The 18,295-nt window shown below is 41.6% G+C and overlaps 1 protein-coding gene across 1 annotated transcript; it reads left to right on the forward strand.

Moving 5' to 3' along the window:
- Positions 1-5,109: 5,109 nt before the first annotated feature.
- Positions 5,110-15,260, forward strand: ndufs7 (NADH:ubiquinone oxidoreductase core subunit S7). The gene is made up of 8 exons (XM_083766276.1): positions 5,110-5,153; positions 7,434-7,470; positions 9,018-9,089; positions 9,484-9,604; positions 10,841-11,020; positions 11,238-11,284; positions 12,065-12,153; positions 14,996-15,260. The coding sequence occupies exons 1-8, from the start codon at positions 5,138-5,140 to the stop codon at positions 15,091-15,093; spliced, it is 660 nt and encodes a 219-aa protein (XP_083622402.1). The 5' UTR covers positions 5,110-5,137; the 3' UTR covers positions 15,094-15,260.
- The last annotated feature ends 3,035 nt before the right edge of the window (positions 15,261-18,295 follow it).

Raw genomic sequence — 18,295 nt, forward strand, 5'->3', positions numbered from 1 at the left:
AATGAGGCCAACTCCTTTCACCTGGTCAGGCTCTGCCAGTGGGCCTAATGAGGCCAACTCCTTTCACCTGGTCAGGCTCTGCCAGTGGGCCTAATGAGGCCAACTCCTTTCACCTGGGTCAGGCTCTGCCAGTGGGCCTAATGAGGCCAACTCCTTTCACCTGGGTCAGGCTCTGCCAGTGGGCCTAATGAGGCCAACTCCTTTCACCTGGTCAGGCTCTGCCAGTGGGCCTAATGAGGCCAACTCCTTTCACCTGGGTCAGGCTCTGCCAGTGGGCCTAATGAGGCCAACTCCTTTCACCTGGGTCAGGCTCTGCCAGTGGGCCTAATGAGGCCAACTCCTTTCACCTGGGTCAGGCTCTGCCAGTGGGCCTAATGAGGCCAACTCCTTTCACCTGGTCAGGCTCTGCCAGTGGGCCTAATGAGGCCAACTCCTTTCACCTGGGTCAGGCTCTGCCAGTGGGCCTAATGAGGCCAACTCCTTTCACCTGGGTCAGGCTCTGCCAGTGGGCCTAATGAGGCCAACTCCTTTCACCTCTGCAATTTCCAGGCTCTGCCTCAGCCAATTGAGGCTCAACCAATCAGGCTCCGCCAGTGGGCCGAATTGATTGCCAAGTATACTTTTCAGTTTGCAGTCTTCAGACAGGCACACATACACAGATCTCCATGTGGGACACTGACTGACAGTTAAAACGAAACGTCTCTGTATGCGTGTGTGTGTGTGTGTGTGTGTGTGTGTGTGTGTGTGTGTGTGTGTGTGTGTGTGTGTGTGTGTGTGTGTGTGTGTGTGTGTGTGTGTGTGTGTGCGTGTGTGTGTGTGTGTGTAATGCACGTAACTCGAGAACCGTTTGCCCCACCGATTTCAAATTTGACACATGCGTTTCAAACCAGCACAGGGAGTGCAGTGACTGGCCTCGAGTCTGTGGGACACACCGTTGTCCAGAAAGACCACAAAAGGCTCTGGTCAGGCTCTAACAGTGGAGCTAATCAGCCAAAGTCCCTCGGCCTCATCTGTGCAATTTCCAGCTTCTGCCTCAGCCAATTGATTGCCATGGCAACCCCACACCTGCCTATTGATTACTTAACCATGCAGTCCACTTTTCACAGTCAGTTTGCACTTCAGACACAGAGGCAAGACAGACAGATACAGAGATCTCCTCATAGACAGTGTTCCTTGGGGGCTGCCTGTAATGTTTGACCCAGAATGATTTTTTTTACTTAGCAGCAATACCACAATACTCTGATGGTTTGGTTTGGTTTATTTATTTAGCATGTGGTACAAACAATAGACAATAACATATCAAAAAAACAAAAATACAATGCAAGGAAAGGAAGACGCCAGAAGGCTTATATGGAATCCTTTCCTGAAGGAAGAGGTCATTGGTTTAAAAGATTAAAAGTTCATAAAGAACAGTACATAAATCTACAAGTTGGCAAAGGGGGGCAATTGTGCAGTAAAGAAATAAAAACACAGACTGCACAAAAAACAGAAATAAACAATAGAACAACAAACACACAAAAGAAAATATAACGCATCAAGGTAAAACATGTAATCTACAGAGAGGAAAAAATAAGATATTTCTTTAGATGTTTTTTGAATATTGGCAAGGATAATGAGGATTTAAGTGAATCATCTAGGGAGTTCCATAGATGAGGGCCTCTAAATGTGATGACAGATTGATGTTTGGACGTGCGACAATAGGGTAGTTCAAAATGATCTCTTTGCCTTGTGGGGTAGGAGTGAATGTCAGAAGTAACACGGAAGAAATTGTGAAAAGAAGACGGAATGTCTTGTATGCATTTTTTGAATTTAAACATAAATAAACAGGTCTGAAAAACGTTTACTTTGTCAATGGGTAATAGTGAGTATTTAATACAGAGCGGGGCAGACGGCTCGTACCGATTTGAATGTGAAATCATTCTCAGAAACCTTTTTTGAATGATCAGTAATTTAGTGAGATGTGTTGAATATGTAGCAGCCCAGACAATATTACAGTAATTAATATGAGGGAAAATTAAGCTATAATAGAGTGTTAAATGACATGAAGGAAGAACAAAAGGGCAGATTTTTTTCAATATACCAAGCATCTTCATAGACTTCATACATACAGCATCAATATGTTGTTTCCAATTTAAATGTTCGTCTATAATGACACCCAAGAATTTAGTATGGGGAACCTGGCAAATTTCAGAGCCATTGATTAAAATTCTAGGTTTTTCTTTGGGAAATGTTTTGTTTATACAGTATTACTAAAAATCAAGTGGATATATGCAATATTTTGTAATATTAATCAACATGTAGGCTACAAAGTAACTAAAGTTGTTCAATAACTGTAGTGGAGTAAGAAGTCCTATATTTGCCACGGAGATTAGAAGTTGTAAAATGGAATTACTTACTTGGAAATACAACTACCTCAGACTTGTACTTTGAGTAAAAGTACTTTCCATAACTGGAAATGAGTGCAACAGTTGAATAAGCTTAAAGGTTCTTGGACTGCATTTCGTCAACAGAACACATTCTTAAAGGTTCTTGGACTGCATTCGTCAACAGAACACATTCTTAAAGGTTCTTGGACTGCATTCGTCAACAGAACACATTCTTGACTGTGATCACCGCTGCGTCGGTGGTGCCAACGATACAGATTCATAGATGTTGTCAAAACACTCATCACCATAAAAAAAAGCAAGTTGACAGTTATTATGGCCTTATTAATGAATTGACTTCACTTGAGCTGGACCGTCAGCGTTAGTTAATGGTTTCCTGAGAACCCCGGAGCACATATGGAAAAGATTTTAAAAAGACAGATCAAAAAATGAATGCACACAGGGACCTGTTCTGTTGGTGACATGAATGGGTCAGGGTGACCCATGAATGGGTCAGGGTGACCCATGCATGGGTCAGGGTGACATGCATGGGTCAGGGTGACATGCATGGGTCAGGGTGACCCATGCATGGGTCAGGGTGACATGCATGGGTCAGGGTGACATGCATGGGTCAGGGTGACCCATGCATGGGTCAGGGTGACATGCATGGGTCAGGGTGACATGCATGGGTCAGGGTGACATGCATGGGTCAGGGTGACCCATGCATGGGTCAGGGTGACCCATGCATGGGTCAGGGTGACATGCATGGGTCAGGGTGACATGCATGGGTCAGGGTGACATGCATGGGTCAGGGTGACATGCAGGGGTCAGGGTGACATGCATGGGTCAAGGTGACACATCATGGGTCAGGGTGACATGCAGCATGGGTCAGGGTGACATGCATGGGTCAGGGTGACATGCATGGGTCAGGGTGACATGCAGGGGTCAGGGTGACATGCATGGGTCAGGGTGACATGCAGGGGTCAGGGTGACATGCATGGGTCAGGGTGACATGCATGGGTCAGGGTGACATGCATGGGTCAGGGTGACATGCAGGGGTCAGGGTGACATGCATGGGTCAGGGTGACATGCAGGGGTCAGGGTGACATGCATGGGTCAGGGTGACATGCATGGGTCAGGGTGACATGCATGGGTCAGGGTGACATGCATGGGTCAGGGTGACACATGGCCTCTGAGGTTCTGCTGGCCCGCTGCACCATCCTGTATGCCGGCATCCAGTGGTCCACAGCCAAAGTGAGGGGCTGTCTGACTATACCACAAAGTAAATCAACGCACACACACACACACACACACACACACACACACACACACACACACACACACACACACACACACAAGAAACACACACACACACACACACACACACACACACACACACACACACACACACACAAGACATAGACAAGACATAGTAGGAATAGACAAAAACTAATCTGGTGCTGGTTTCCCCCTTGAATTGCTGTCCTTTGCCAATCATTTGGAAACAAAGCTGATAAAATGTGATTTTGGAATCATCATCATAAGATGAAGGACGGAACTCTATCTCCCTATAGGCCTATACATCATTATTATTTTTGACTTCTCATTAACATTTCAGTCACTCAGACCTTCAGGCAATAATAATAATAGCCTAAAACAACCAATCAATTAATCAAAAGATATTTTCTGTGCAAAATTTGTAGAAGACAAAAACCCAGTCCAAAAGTTGGTATAGTGTCCCCGTCAGTTTGGTTTAGTTCATTTGCAAAACCTCATAAAAAGGCATGGCACATTTGAAATGATTAAGGATGGAACTTTAAATTACACAGTCCTAAATGTAGGTCAACAAAGTTGAGTGTCTGGGTCTGGGTGGAGCTGCACATCTAAAATAACCTCCCTAGAATACAACCATAGATAGACCATAGATAGAAACAGAAGGGAGAAAAATACAAAAATAAAGATGAGAGGATTTCATTTACTTGGGATGGTTGTGTTTTGACTCCCTGCTATTCTATCGAGACAAGATTGTGCCAAAGATCATGTCTCAACTGAACAGAACTGATGGCCAAGATTAAATGTATCCCCTGACCAAGCAGGCAGGCTCTATTAGTTCAATGGTAAAGATGTTACTCTCTCAGGAAACCGGGTCCAAATCTGGGGTATAAGTGAAGCTTTATAACCACTTTAAACCTATAGGCTATAGGCCTACATGCCGGGCTATTTGAAAATAGCTTGTATTTCGGCTAGCAACAAATCTTTACTTTATTTTATTCGTTTATTTAGTCGGGACAGTGTATATTGATGAACATTACATTAAAAATGCAGTGTAAATCTACCAGATTTAGCAAAACTTGATAATTTCCATCTGCAGTCCCCAGACATCAAACATCAAACAATACAAACATGACTGACATACAGGACATAGCATACAAATACCTAGTACATTTCAAACGTAATAAGACTAGTAAGAATAAGAAATAAGAAAAGATTAAACTATTATTAGGGTAGGTTTACTCTAATAATCACAGCATACAAAGCTTTGGTTTTCAAGCAACCATTTTTTCAGATTGTTTTTAAAAGAGGAAAATGTAGCACATTCCCTTATATGCAGAGGAAGTCCATCTTGAAATAATGTGAAAATGTTTGAATATTTCAACAACACAAATCTGTTGGGCACAAAATAATGAATAAATCCCCCTTTTGAGCTGCAGCGCCCCCAAGAGGCCATCGCCCGTCACCGGAAACAGTCCTTGGATAACTCCAGAGTTTCAAAGATGGCGGCGTTGGTTGGTAAGTGATGTTTTGTTTTGACTAAATGCGAAGCTCTTTTCTCTGCTTCCACGGGCTTTTGTGAAGTCAACAGTTCAATGTTGTCGTTAAACGCGTATAGACGAATGGAAGCTTGAACGCGTGACGCGTCTCAGTGCTGTCGTGTGTAATGTTCTTTGCTTTGCGCACACTGACCTTGCTCTGTCTGCGTTAGCATGTAGCTAAGCTAACAGACTGCAGCAGCCGTCTAACTAATCTAATAGCACCAGCCGCAGCCAGGGGTAGTGGGGTACGATAAGAACATATATATGTAATAACAAAAACACTACAGACTGGCATTAGAATATTATACATAACATTGACACTTTCTACGTTTTATTATAACAAGTTGTTTGTGATAATGGTCAGGGAGATCGGACCCTTTCAACATCATGCTATTATATTACCTTTTTCTTTTTAAATAATAGGCTGCCAAAGTTAAGTTAGATTATTGTAATGCAGTCATTGCTGGGCTAACCAAAAATCCTGTTTGTTGGGCAGTGTTGAGAGATGTTTGCCATTCGAAATGCTGCAGCCAAGGTGCTCACTGGGATAAGAAAAGCTTAACACATTATTAATCAGATACAGAATCACATTGATTATAAAAGCTGGTTGATTATGGTTTGGCTCATGTCAATACATCTCTGACCTGCTTGCTCACTGTCTATAAACCAATCAGACCTCTCAGATCAGGCACTGCTCTCTCTCTAAACTAGCCCTCCAAGCAGAACCCAAATGCTACTGAAGTTTCTGACATTTTGTTGACACAGATAGCATTGGGTCCTGTTGCACTACTACCATGCCACCTGGGACGCACCCATTTTAAAACATAAACAACATGTTTAGCGGCTCCCCGCACTCTTTGACGAAATGTTTCCGTGTGAGGCTTTCTGAATATGTAAAGTATAAGTACCCATACATGCCGCTGCGAATATCTCCTGTGGCGCGGAAGCCGTTAAGTATTTTTAATATATGTTTGCCCGATTTGGAAGCTTGGATTCTTCTCTTCCTTCCTTGTTTATTGACACCTCATTGTACCGCCTATCTGGCTAGCTAGTGGCGCTATAGCTATGACACAGCAGATCAGAGGCAGGGACGTAGCCTCACAAGCCAACCGCACACCGGGAGGCGGTACAATAAACGGTAAACAAACAAGAAGAAATAAAGCGACCAAATCGGTCAAACAAAAACAAAAAATACTTAACGGCTTCCGCGCCACAGGAGATATTCGCAGCGGGATGTATAGCTACTTAAAGTTACCGAATTCAGAATAACTCAAGGAAAATAATGCCGTCACTTGGCGCAGATCCTATTTTAGAGAGAATTTCTACCGTGTACTGGAATTTCCATACGAAAATATAGGTCTGACCAGGGACCCAACATAAAACTCATCAAAATTTCAGAAAAGCTTTATGTAGGGTCCCGAGAGGGGCTATCTCTAAACTATACCCATATATAGCATCTCTTTCAGCTGGAAGTAAATACAATCATTAGTAAACTGGAACAAAAATATTTCAGTGTAATTTAAATTTCCCCCCAATATTGTTCGGCATTAGTTTGCCACTGCACTTTGTATCCGTTTATTCATATTTTTTTTTGATTTTTGCAAATCAACTTAGTTAAAGGTATATTCAGTGATTTCACTCAAAACCTAAGGTTTTTTGACCCCCAGGGGTTAACTGGGGACAGGGAGGAACTCCTTATATGGCCAGCACACTCTATAGTAAGGAGGATTATCACAACAAAACAAAAAAATAAGTGATATTTGAATTAAGTGAAATCACTGAATATACCTTTAAGTTAAGTGTTGATAAGGTCAGGACTCAGGACCTACGTTCTTGCGAGTTGTTCATACTAATGTTGACAAAATCACTGCTAGGTTGCGTGGACTACTTGTGAGTGACTGACTATTGTGCTACTATTGTGCATATAAACTGTAACATATAAAAATAAAATGACCAAATTCATTTAATTGAAATCTCAAGATGACATGCTATGCAATATGCAAGCAATATGACTTGTTTCCAGTTGTATCTCCAATTTGGGACTGCAGCAATCAGAACAATTACTCATAGTACCGTAGTACTTCTTCTACTTATACATGTTCAATCAGAACAATTACTCGTAGTACCTTAGTACTTCTTCTACTCGTGGTACCTTAGTACTTCTTCTACTCGTAGTACCTTAGTACTTCTTCTACTCGTAGTACTAGTACCTTAGTACTTCTTCTACTTATACATGTTTGATCGTTCTCCTTTGCAGTACCTCGCCTGGCCTCGTTCGGCTGCTTCTCATCGAGGTAAGAAGTCTCTATTGCTGCAAGAATTAAACAAACAATTATATATGCAGGTCATGCACAGCAGCACAACACTTACAATAGTTCTGAGTCCTCTTGTATGTTTATATCCACCATACAGGCCCATTCCACTGCATGCTATCTGTTTATATCCACCATACAGGCCCATTCCACTATATGCTATCTGTTTATATCCACCATACAGGCCCATTCCACTATATGCTATCTGTTTATATCCACCATACAGGCCCATTCCACTATATGCTATCTGTTTATATCCACCATACAGGCCCATTCCACTGCATGCTATCTGTTTATATCCACCATACAGGCCCATTCCACTATATGCTATCTGTTTATATCCACCATACAGGCCCATTCCACTATATGCTATCTGTTTATATCCACCATACAGGCCCATTCCACTATATGCTATCTGTTTATATCCACCATACAGGCCCATTCCACTATATGCTATCTGTTTATATCCACCATACAGGCCCATTCCACTATATGCTATCTGTTTATATCCACCATACAGGCCCATTCCACTATATGCTATCTGTTTATATCCACCATACAGGCCCATTCCACTATATGCTATCTGTTTATATCCACCATACAGGCCCATTCCACTATATGCTATCTGTTTATATCCACCATACAGGCCCATTCCACTATATGCTATCTGTTTATATCCACCATACAGGCCCATTCCACTATATGCTATCTGTTTATATCCACCATACAGGCCCATTCCACTATATGCTATCTGTTTATATCCACCATACAGGCCCATTCCACTATATGCTATCTGTTTATATCCACCATACAGGCCCATTCCACTATATGCTATCTGTTTATATCCACCATACAGGCCCATTCCACTGCATGCTATCTGTTTATATCCACCATACAGGCCCATTCCACTATATGCTATCTGTTTATATCCACCATACAGGCCCATTCCACTATATGCTATCTGTTTATATCCACCATACAGGCCCATTCCACTATATGCTATCTGTTTATATCCACCATACAGGCCCATTCCACTATATGCTATCTGTTTATATCCACCATACAGGCCCATTCCACTATATGCTATCTGTTTATATCCACCATACAGGCCCATTCCACTATATGCTATCTGTTTATATCCACCATACAGGCCCATTCCACTGCATGCTATCTGTTTATATCCACCATACAGGCCCATTCCACTATATGCTATCTGTTTATATCCACCATACAGGCCCATTCCACTATATGCTATCTGTTTATATCCACCATACAGGCCCATTCCACTATATGCTATCTGTTTATATCCACCATACAGGCCCATTCCACTATATGCTATCTGTTTATATCCACCATACAGGCCCATTCCACTATATGCTATCTGTTTATATCCACCATACAGGCCCATTCCACTATATGCTATCTGTTTATATCCACCATACAGGCCCATTCCACTATATGCTATTCAACAGAGGTGTCTGCATCTCAATGTTTATATGTTAATGTTAATGTTTATATCCACCATACAGGCCCATTCCACTATATGCTATCCAACAGAGGTGTCTGCATCTCAATGCTAAAGGCGTGACTGCCTCCACAAGGTGAGATTAGAGCTGAGGTTGATGTGTGAGATGAAATACCTGTAGGTCTTTATGAATTATTAATATTACTATGGTATTCTTTTAAGTCCAACTAAAGTGCCTGAAAGTAGGCTAATCTTTAAACGGCAACTTCACCAACATTTTTGTTAACCTGAATCCCACCGGGAGGACATACAGCAACACTTCCCAACATTCCATCGCGCCTCAAGAGCTTGTTCTCTAGGTGGTGCTAGAGGATTCTTCTGGCGCCGTTGAGAGTACACTTTTGAGACACACTTTGAATGGATGGTTTTGAGTCAAATTGTCACATGCCCTCACAGTAGTGTGACGATGGGATTCATTTAAAACGTTGGATTTCTAATGAAAGTATCACTCTGCTCTGAATGTTTCCCAGCGTTGTTCCATTCAGGGAGAAGAGCACGGCATTGGCTGCAGCCAAACCAGCAGCAGTTAAGACCAGTAAAGGAGAGTATGTCATCACCAAGCTGGACGACCTGGTCAACTGGGCTCGCAGGGTCAGTACCTGTCACTGCATTGACAGTTGACACTGCAGTATAATATGCGTTATGTGCTGGTTGATATTTTCACAATGTGGCACTGCAGGAGACTAGCTGTCATATATAGACATGGTTGTTATATAATTGTACGCACCACACCCAGTCTTACAATTTAGGCATTTAGCAGATGCACTTAATCCAGAGTGATTTACAGTAAGCAAGAACAACAAATCGTAATACATCAAAAACATAGTCATCAAGAATCATGAGGAAGCTAAAAACCTTTCATCTAACAGTAGAAAATATGTACCGTAAAGCTATGAGTATACACTATAGAGTGCTGTGGCTACATAAATTGCTATCTAAATTACATTAGTTTAGCCACGCCTGTAAGGTCGTCGAGGCTAGTGCAAGTGCTACGGGCTATGATCTGAACTGAAGAGGTGAGTTTTCAGACTACAGCGGAAGATTGGGACTGGGAGTGAGTTTACAACTCTGATTTGCAATTGGAAGTTCATTCCATAGTTTTGGAGCCAGAAGGGAGAAGCGGACGTGTGGAGTGTTGTCCCGGCTGTTTTTAGGGCAGATTCACACTTATGGTCCCGGGTGGCGGGCGGGTGCGCACTCGGTACCACTTGGCAGATGTTGTGGTATAGTGTGAATGCTGTGTACCGTTCCCCGGAGTGGATCACTCAACCGTTCCCGGGACCGCTTGCAGTATACTCGTGATACGCATCGATGCAATGTGAAAGCATTGCATACAGGTGAAAAGAAGTATACTCGTGATACGCATCGATGCAATGTGAAAGCATTGCATACAGGTGAAAAGAAGTGTACTTGGGTGCGGAAGAATCAAGGCCAATGTTGTGAATCATGGCCAGCGGGGACCAGGCAATTGTATTCGGGAACAGTTTGAATCAAACGGACTGGGTGAGAATCTGCCCTTAGTGAATGTTCTGCCAGCCTCCCTGTGTTGGCTGATCTGAGCATGCGGGACGGTGTTGAATGGTCCGATCAGACTTTGAAGATACCCTTCACTCAGCCAATTCTCTGCCAAAGTTCACATTAACATTTACATGTCTTATCCAATGAGATGTGCAGATTGCAGAATAGCGTCAAATCCGTTAATGTCAAGAATGAGATGAGCAGAATAGCTCTAGTTAATGCTACCTATAAGTGACGCATGAACACATGTTTGTCCACTTGTGACCAGAATGTCACTCGTCTATGTTTTGTCTAAATGTGTCCCTCCAGAGCTCGTTGTGGCCGATGACATTTGGCCTGGCGTGTTGCGCCGTAGAGATGATGCACATGGCGGCTCCCCGATACGACATGGATCGCTTCGGCGTGGTGTTCCGCGCCAGCCCTCGACAGTCTGACGTGATGATCGTGGCTGGAACCCTGACCAATAAGATGGCTCCCGCTCTCCGGAAGGTAGGAACAACAACAAAAGCTCTATCGTTTAATAATCGCTTAATCTGTATTCATGGCACATTCATGTAGATGCGTGTAATTCAAGGTGCTTCACCGTGTAAAGAAATATATATATTGACATGTAAAGAAATAAAAAAAGTAGGGAGTGCAGCAAAAACACATGTATACATACTGTATATACACATCAATTCCCTCAAAATCACTGTTTTCCTTCCAGGTGTACGATCAGATGCCAGAACCCAGATACGTTATTTCCATGGGAAGGTAAGAAAAACAAAATATATAATATAAACACATTTTTTAAATGGTAAGAAATACAGTACCAAAGGCAGAAATATCACGCAGATTCACTAATAGACAATAGACAGGACAAAGCTCTGTTAAAGAAGAAACAAAAAGAAACATTACTCCAATAAAAGTCCATGCTGTTTTTCAGGCTTTGTACTGTATATTTCATGTACTCGATAAAATGTGTTATTTATTTACTATCCTTAAATACTTTAACTGGAGGCATTGTTTTGACTCCACATCTCAACGTTTGCTTTTCCTCTTGTAATACAATAGATTAGATCAAGCATTTAAAAATCCATGTCCCATCTCCTGTCTTGTCTTAATCAAATGAGCAATGTCTGTACTGTAGTACATAAGTACACAATGGGTTAAGCTTTAAGGTTAAAGTAAAGTCTTCTTCAAATCATCTTTCAGACGTCAACTTTGAACATAAATTAACATAAATGCATTTGCTAAAGACATTCATGTTTATCAGTATTGTAAAACCTGTGCTTACCAAATGTCTGCAGATGGAATGTCCAAATGTAGTTTTGTAATGCACATGTCATTGCACAAAAGAGATTAGGCCTCAGTAAATAGAATGCTGTGCTTGTTTACCCGTCAGATGCTCATGATTAACGCCATTCACTATTTGTCAACTGGGTTGTGTTGTAAGAGGGAGCATCCTGAAACCAAATAATAGACAGGTGTTTACTTTACAAGGAGTTTTATGTCAAGAGCACGGATGTATAGTAATTCTGTTGTTTGGTCTAGCTGTGCCAATGGAGGCGGATATTACCACTATTCCTACGCCGTGGTCCGAGGCTGTGATCGCATCGTTCCAGTGGACATCTATGTTCCAGGTATAGGCCTTTTATCATTCTGCACACATTCTCACAACCTCTGCACCACTCAGCCCAGCTTTATAGGTCACTGTAGTTTTTCACAGTGTCATCACTAAATCGAGTTCATGTCCTGGAAAAGGACAAATTCAGATCATTAACTCTCCATGTGGGAAAGTTAGTAATTTGAGGTGTATGTGAGGTGAGATGATGTATTTTTGGTGGAAATCCTCTTCAACTGCTCCACAGTTAACCCATTGCGACCGAGGCCGATTCTACAAAAGCCTTCCAAATCAGTGGTTTTTGAAATCCACTTTTTCATGATTCAGAATTCAATAATTATTTTAATGTTTCAAAAATAGGCAGTACAGCATGGCACAAAGTGACTTGCTCCGAGCTTGTATATCTGCTATTTTTATATAGCCAATGCTAAAATGTAAAATGACAGATCCTTTCCCGGTTTTAATGGGTAAAGAATCTAGGCGTTTTTTTGCAGATGCTCTTCAGATCCAGACAGAGCGGACGAGTTGTGAGCTTGTAGATTGGCTATTTTCATTATTAAAACATTTTACATTTTTAAAAGTATCTTATGGGTCTTGAAATGGTGAGGAGGGGATCTTCCGCGGATTCCGTCGTTCTTCCGGGTTCTTGGAAACACCCCCAGCCACTGCGTTTAGTTTGACTGAGGTTAGGTTTACGTATAGTTTACTGAGGTTAGGTTTAGGTATAGTTTTACTGAGGTTAAGGTTAGGTTTAGGTATAGTTTTACTGAGGTTAAGGTTAGGTTTAGGTATAGTTTTACTGAGGTTAAGGTTAGGTTTAGGTATAGTTTTACTGAGGTTAAGGTTAGGTATAGTTTACTGAGGTTAGGTTTAGGTATAGTTTTACTGAGGTTAGGTTTAGGTATAGTTTACTGAGGTTAGGTTTAGGTATAGTTTACTGATGTTAGGTTTAGGTATAGTTTTACTGAGGTTAAGGTTAGGTTTAGGTATAGTTTTACTGAGGTTAAGGTTAGGTATAGTTTACTGAGGTTAGTTTTAGGTATAGTTTTACTGAGGTTAGGTTTAGGTATAGTTTACTGAGGTTAGGTTTAGGTATAGTTTACTGAGGTTAGGTTTAGGTATAGTTTACTGAGGTTAGGTTTAGGTATAGTTTTACTGAGGTTAGGTTTAGGTATAGTTTACTGAGGTTAGGTTAGGTTTAGGTATAGTTTTACTGAGGTTAAGGTTAGGTATAGTTTTACTGAGGTTAAGGTTAGGTATAGTTTACTGAGGTTAGGTTTAGGTATAGTTTTACTGAGGTTAGGTTTAGGTATAGTTTTACTGAGGTTAAGGTTAGGTATAGTTTACTGAGGTTAGGTTTAGGTATAGTTTTACTGAGGTTAAGGTTAGGTATAGTTTTACTGAGGTTAAGTTTAGGTATAGTTTTACTGAGGTTAGGTTTAGGTATAGTTTACTGAGGTTAGGTTTAGGTATAGTTTTACTGAGGTTAGGTTTAGGTATAGTTTTACTGAGGTTAGGTTTAGGTATAGTTTACTGAGGTTAGGTTTAGGTATAGTTTACTGAGGTTAGGTTTAGGTATAGTTTTACTGAGGTTAGGTTTAGTTATAGTTTTACTGAGGTTAGGTTTAGGTATAGTTTTACTGAGGTTAAGGTTAGGTATAGTTTACTGAGGTTAGGTTTAGGTATAGTTTTACTGAGGTTAGGTTTAGGTATAGTTTTACTGAGGTTAAGGTTAGGTATAGTTTACTGAGGTTAGGTTTAGGTATAGTTTACTGATGTTAGGTTTAGGTATAGTTTTACTGAGGTTAAGGTTAGGTTTAGGTATAGTTTTACTGAGGTTAAGGTTAGGTATAGTTTACTGAGGTTAGGTTTAGGTATAGTTTTACTGAGGTTAGGTTTAGGTATAGTTTACTGAGGTTAGGTTTAGGTATAGTTTTACTGAGGTTAGGTTTAGGTATAGTTTACTGAGGTTAGGTTTAGGTATAGTTTTACTAAGGTTAGGTTTAGGTATAGTTTACTGAGGTTAGGTTTAGGTATAGTTTTACTGAGGTTAGGTTTAGGTATAGTTTTACTGAGGTTAGGTTTAGGTATAGTTTTACTGAGGTTAGGTTTAGGTATAGTTTACTGATGTACTAAACCTGTACCTAAACCCTAAACCCTAACACTAAACCTGTACCTAAACCCTAAACCCTAACACTAAACCTGTACCCATTACCTCCCTCTGCCCTCACCAGGCTGCCCTCCTACAGCAGAGGCCCTCCTCTAAGCACTAAACCTGTACCTAAACCCTAAACCCTAACACTAAACCTGTACCCGTTACCTCCCTCTGCCCCTCACCAGGCTGCCCTCCCACAGCAGAGGCCCTCCTCTAAGCACTAAACCTGTACCTAAACCCTAAACCCTAACACTAAACCTGTACCCATTACCTCCCTCTGTCCCTCACCAGGCTGCCCCCCTACAGCAGAGGCCCTCCTCTAAGCACTAAACCTGTACCTAAACCCTAAACCCTAACACTAAACCTGTACCCATTACCTCCCTCTGTCCCTCACCAGGCTGCCCCCCTACAGCAGAGGCCCTCCTCTAAGCACTAAACCTGTACCTAAACCCTAAACCCTAACACTAAACCTGTACCCGTTACCTCCCTCTGCCCTCACCAGGCTGCCCTCCTACAGCAGAGGCCCTCCTCTAAGCACTAAACCTGTACCTAAACCCTAAACCCTAACACTAAACCTGTACCCGTTACCTCCCTCTGCCCTCACCAGGCTGCCCCCCTACAGCAGAGGCCCTCCTCTAAGCACTAAACCTGTACCTAAACCCTAACACTAAACCTGTACCCATTACCTCCCTCTGTCCCTCACCAGGCTGCCCCCCTACAGCAGAGGCCCTCCTCTACGGCACACTGCAGCTACAGAAGAAGATCAAACGTGAAAGGAAGATGCACATCTGGTATCGCAAGTGAAAAGCAATCCTGTATCATTGTGTATGTAAATGTTGTATTTATGGCTGCTGATGATGATGATGATGAATAAGGATGATGTCACTCAGTGAGCTGCTCAGCTGATTGGATGGCTCTTCCTCCATGTAGAGAAAAAGTTTATTAAAATAAAGTCACTTAACACATTTAAAGTCATTGTTTAATTCATAATTGATTGATTTTAAACCTTTTATCACTCACACACACACACACACACACACACACACACACACACACACACACACACACACACACACACACACACACACACACACACACACACACACACACACACACACACACTCAAAACTGCTTTGGTTGCATGTTGTTGGTCACTGCTTTGTTCAAAGGGCACAATTACAGCAGTTTCCCAATCTAGATGTTCTTATCTGGTTCAGGGATTTAAACCATCACAAGCCCACTTCTCTAGGCTCCTAGGTTTATCTGGTCCAGGGATTTAAACCATCACAAGCCCACTTCTCTAGGCTCCTAGGTTTATCTGGTTCAGGGATTTAAACCATCACAAGCCCACTTCTCTAGGCTCCTAGGTTTATCTGGTTCAGGGATTTAAACCATCACAAGCCCACTTCTCTAGGCTCCTAGGTTTATCTGGTTCAGGGATTTAAACCATCACAAGCCCACTTCTCTAGGCTCCTAGGTTTATCTGGTTCAGGGATTTAAACCATCACAAGCCCACTTCTCTAGGCTCCTAGGTTTATCTGGTTCAGGGATTTAAACCATCACAAGCCCACTTCTCTAGGCTCCTAGGTTTATCTGGTCCAGGGATTTAAACCATCACAAGCCCACTTCTCTAGGCTCCTAGGTTTATCTGGTCCAGGGATTTAAACCATCACAAGCCCACTTCTCTAGGCTCCTAGGTTTATCTGGTCCAGGGATTTAAACCATCACAAGCCCACTTCTCTAGGCTCCTAGGTTTATCTGGTTCAGGGATTTAAACCATCACAAGCCCACTTCTCTAGGCTCCTAGGTTTCCGTCCGCCAAATATATGGCAGGTACAAGATGTGCACAGAAAAGAACACTAAAGCACGTCGCACATCCACTAACTGAAAACCAGGAGCTGGGCCGAGGTCAGAATCTACAAAGAAAGGTCTGGATACACTGGATCAAAAGCTCCAAAACGTTCAAAGTTTATTTAGGCTAAGCCGAGAGGTTTGAAACGTCACGACTCCAATGGTGTAAAAGGAACCTAAATAAACGTTTTAAGTTTATCCAGAGTCCGGATCTTACACGATATGTACACAATCTCTGTGAATACATTTCCTTGACACTGTGCCATTGATTGTACACAGTTGGGAACTGCAGAATAAAACCAGGGTCCATTTTAATAAAGATTCCATGCCGATTCCACACTGCTTGTTCTATGACAAAAATGAGCCACTAGGTGTCGCTTATAAGCTGCGCTAATGTGCTCTCTTTGCTTTTTCCTTGTGTCTTCACTGATTGGCCAGAGCCCAGTGCCAACTCTGACCTTCAGCCCCTCCCCCTTCCCACAGGGTGTTCTGTGCAGACATTTGTGGACTGGACAGCAATCATAGAATTTACTGGAATAATGTGTCCTCAAAGGACATATTATTAGGGGGTAAAAACAATGCATCTTTTTGATTAATTATTTTACATTACTATTTCTTTAACACTGCCATTCAGTGTTCTGTTGTTGCACCCTTAACCCTTTGTTCTGCTGCTCCTTGTTTTTAAATGTTCCAACATTTTCAAAGAGTGAAAAGAGCACATCTATTAAGTGGTTCGGTAGATGTAAAATCTTTTCCCCCCCCAATTATGTTTGCTGTTATATATTTGGAATTGACCTTTTATAAATAGATTAAATACACATTATACAATTTCTCTGAGCCATGTATGTTTGCATAAAAAGGATAGATTAGTCTTTCTTGACAAACTGTACAATACATCTGATACATCAAATATCACATGAACACTGCCAGGGGTTGTGTGTGTGTCCTACTGTAGATGTCCTCAGTAAACTTCGCATTGCATCATCCATCCCCTGAATGATTAATGTGTCCATATCAGGTGGTCACTTATTATTCCCATGTGTTACAACCGCACACACTAGCATATATTTAACCATTTTCAACCCATGTATTTAACCATTTTCAACCTAGCAGTAGCATCCCTATTCTTTGAATCAATAAACGAAAAGGCAGAAATAGACGATCAACAAGCTACTGCGACCTTGTAGATCTGTTGTTTTAGCATTTGGTGAAATATTACTTAAGTGGTTAAAATGTGTAATACCCAAGATTAAGGCCGGGGCAAATGATTTTCCTGAGGACCATTGTCCTGTATTTAAAGGGTTGCACAAGATAATGCTGCACAAGAATGTCAGTGACATTCAAAGTCCGATGTTCATATAGGTGTTAATCTTACAACATGGCTGATGTCAAATAATCATGATTGAGTTGGAACATGATGAACCATGAGGACTGAGCACTGCATGGGGGGGGGCAGACATATGAGTGTCTTGGGCAGACTCTTGAGAATAATAATTAACCCATTAAGATATGAGTCAGATTCTAAATGCCTTCTAAAACTGTTTTCTGAAAAAGTATGTACCGGTAGCTATGTTTGCGATGCTCAAACCTTTTCATGTCAAGGATTCTTAAGGTATATATATATGTATTTGGCCAATGACCCCCCCCCCCCCCCCCCCCCCATCTCAAAATAGTTTGTTCCAGGGCCCGGCAGAAGCAAAGATTTGAGTTTAAAAAAAAAATCACTTTAAAAGAATATATGTATTCAAAGATTTGCACACATTCTCAAGATGTTTAAAAAAATAGCAGGTCTACAAGCTCCATCATGACACACTGAGCTTGTATATCTGCTAGTTTTGAATAGTACTATAAAATAACGCTTTTTATGCTTTCCTGGTCTTAATGGGTTAAACCCCATTTACTTTGTGGTCCCTCACACATCGTGAGATTGTAGATCTGATATCTTTGCAGATTGTTTGCTTGTTTTTGCCTAATTTTCGCCTATTATAACATTCCAAGAATATGGAGACTAGAGTTCATGTGGTTCATCACAGTTGTTAAATACAGTATCAATTAATAGACTGGGCCGTGAGGACAGCACGTCAACAAATAAACAGCGAAGAGTAATCTTAAAACATATAATAAAATCATGTTAATTAACTGCAGAATGAGAATG

The sequence above is a fragment of the Protomyctophum parallelum genome (assembly GCF_964188405.1).
Source record: "Protomyctophum parallelum genome assembly, chromosome: 6".
NCBI classification, from domain to species: domain Eukaryota; kingdom Metazoa; phylum Chordata; class Actinopteri; order Myctophiformes; family Myctophidae; genus Protomyctophum; species Protomyctophum parallelum.

Bases quoted from the DNA above. Each gene is read 5' to 3' on its own strand.
- ndufs7 (XM_083766276.1), top strand. The intron at 7,471-9,017 runs GTAAGAAGTCTC...TCCACCATACAG, and splicing joins TTCGGCTGCTTCTCATCGAG to GCCCATTCCACTATATGCTA. The intron at 9,605-10,840 runs GTCAGTACCTGT...GTGTCCCTCCAG, and splicing joins TGGTCAACTGGGCTCGCAGG to AGCTCGTTGTGGCCGATGAC.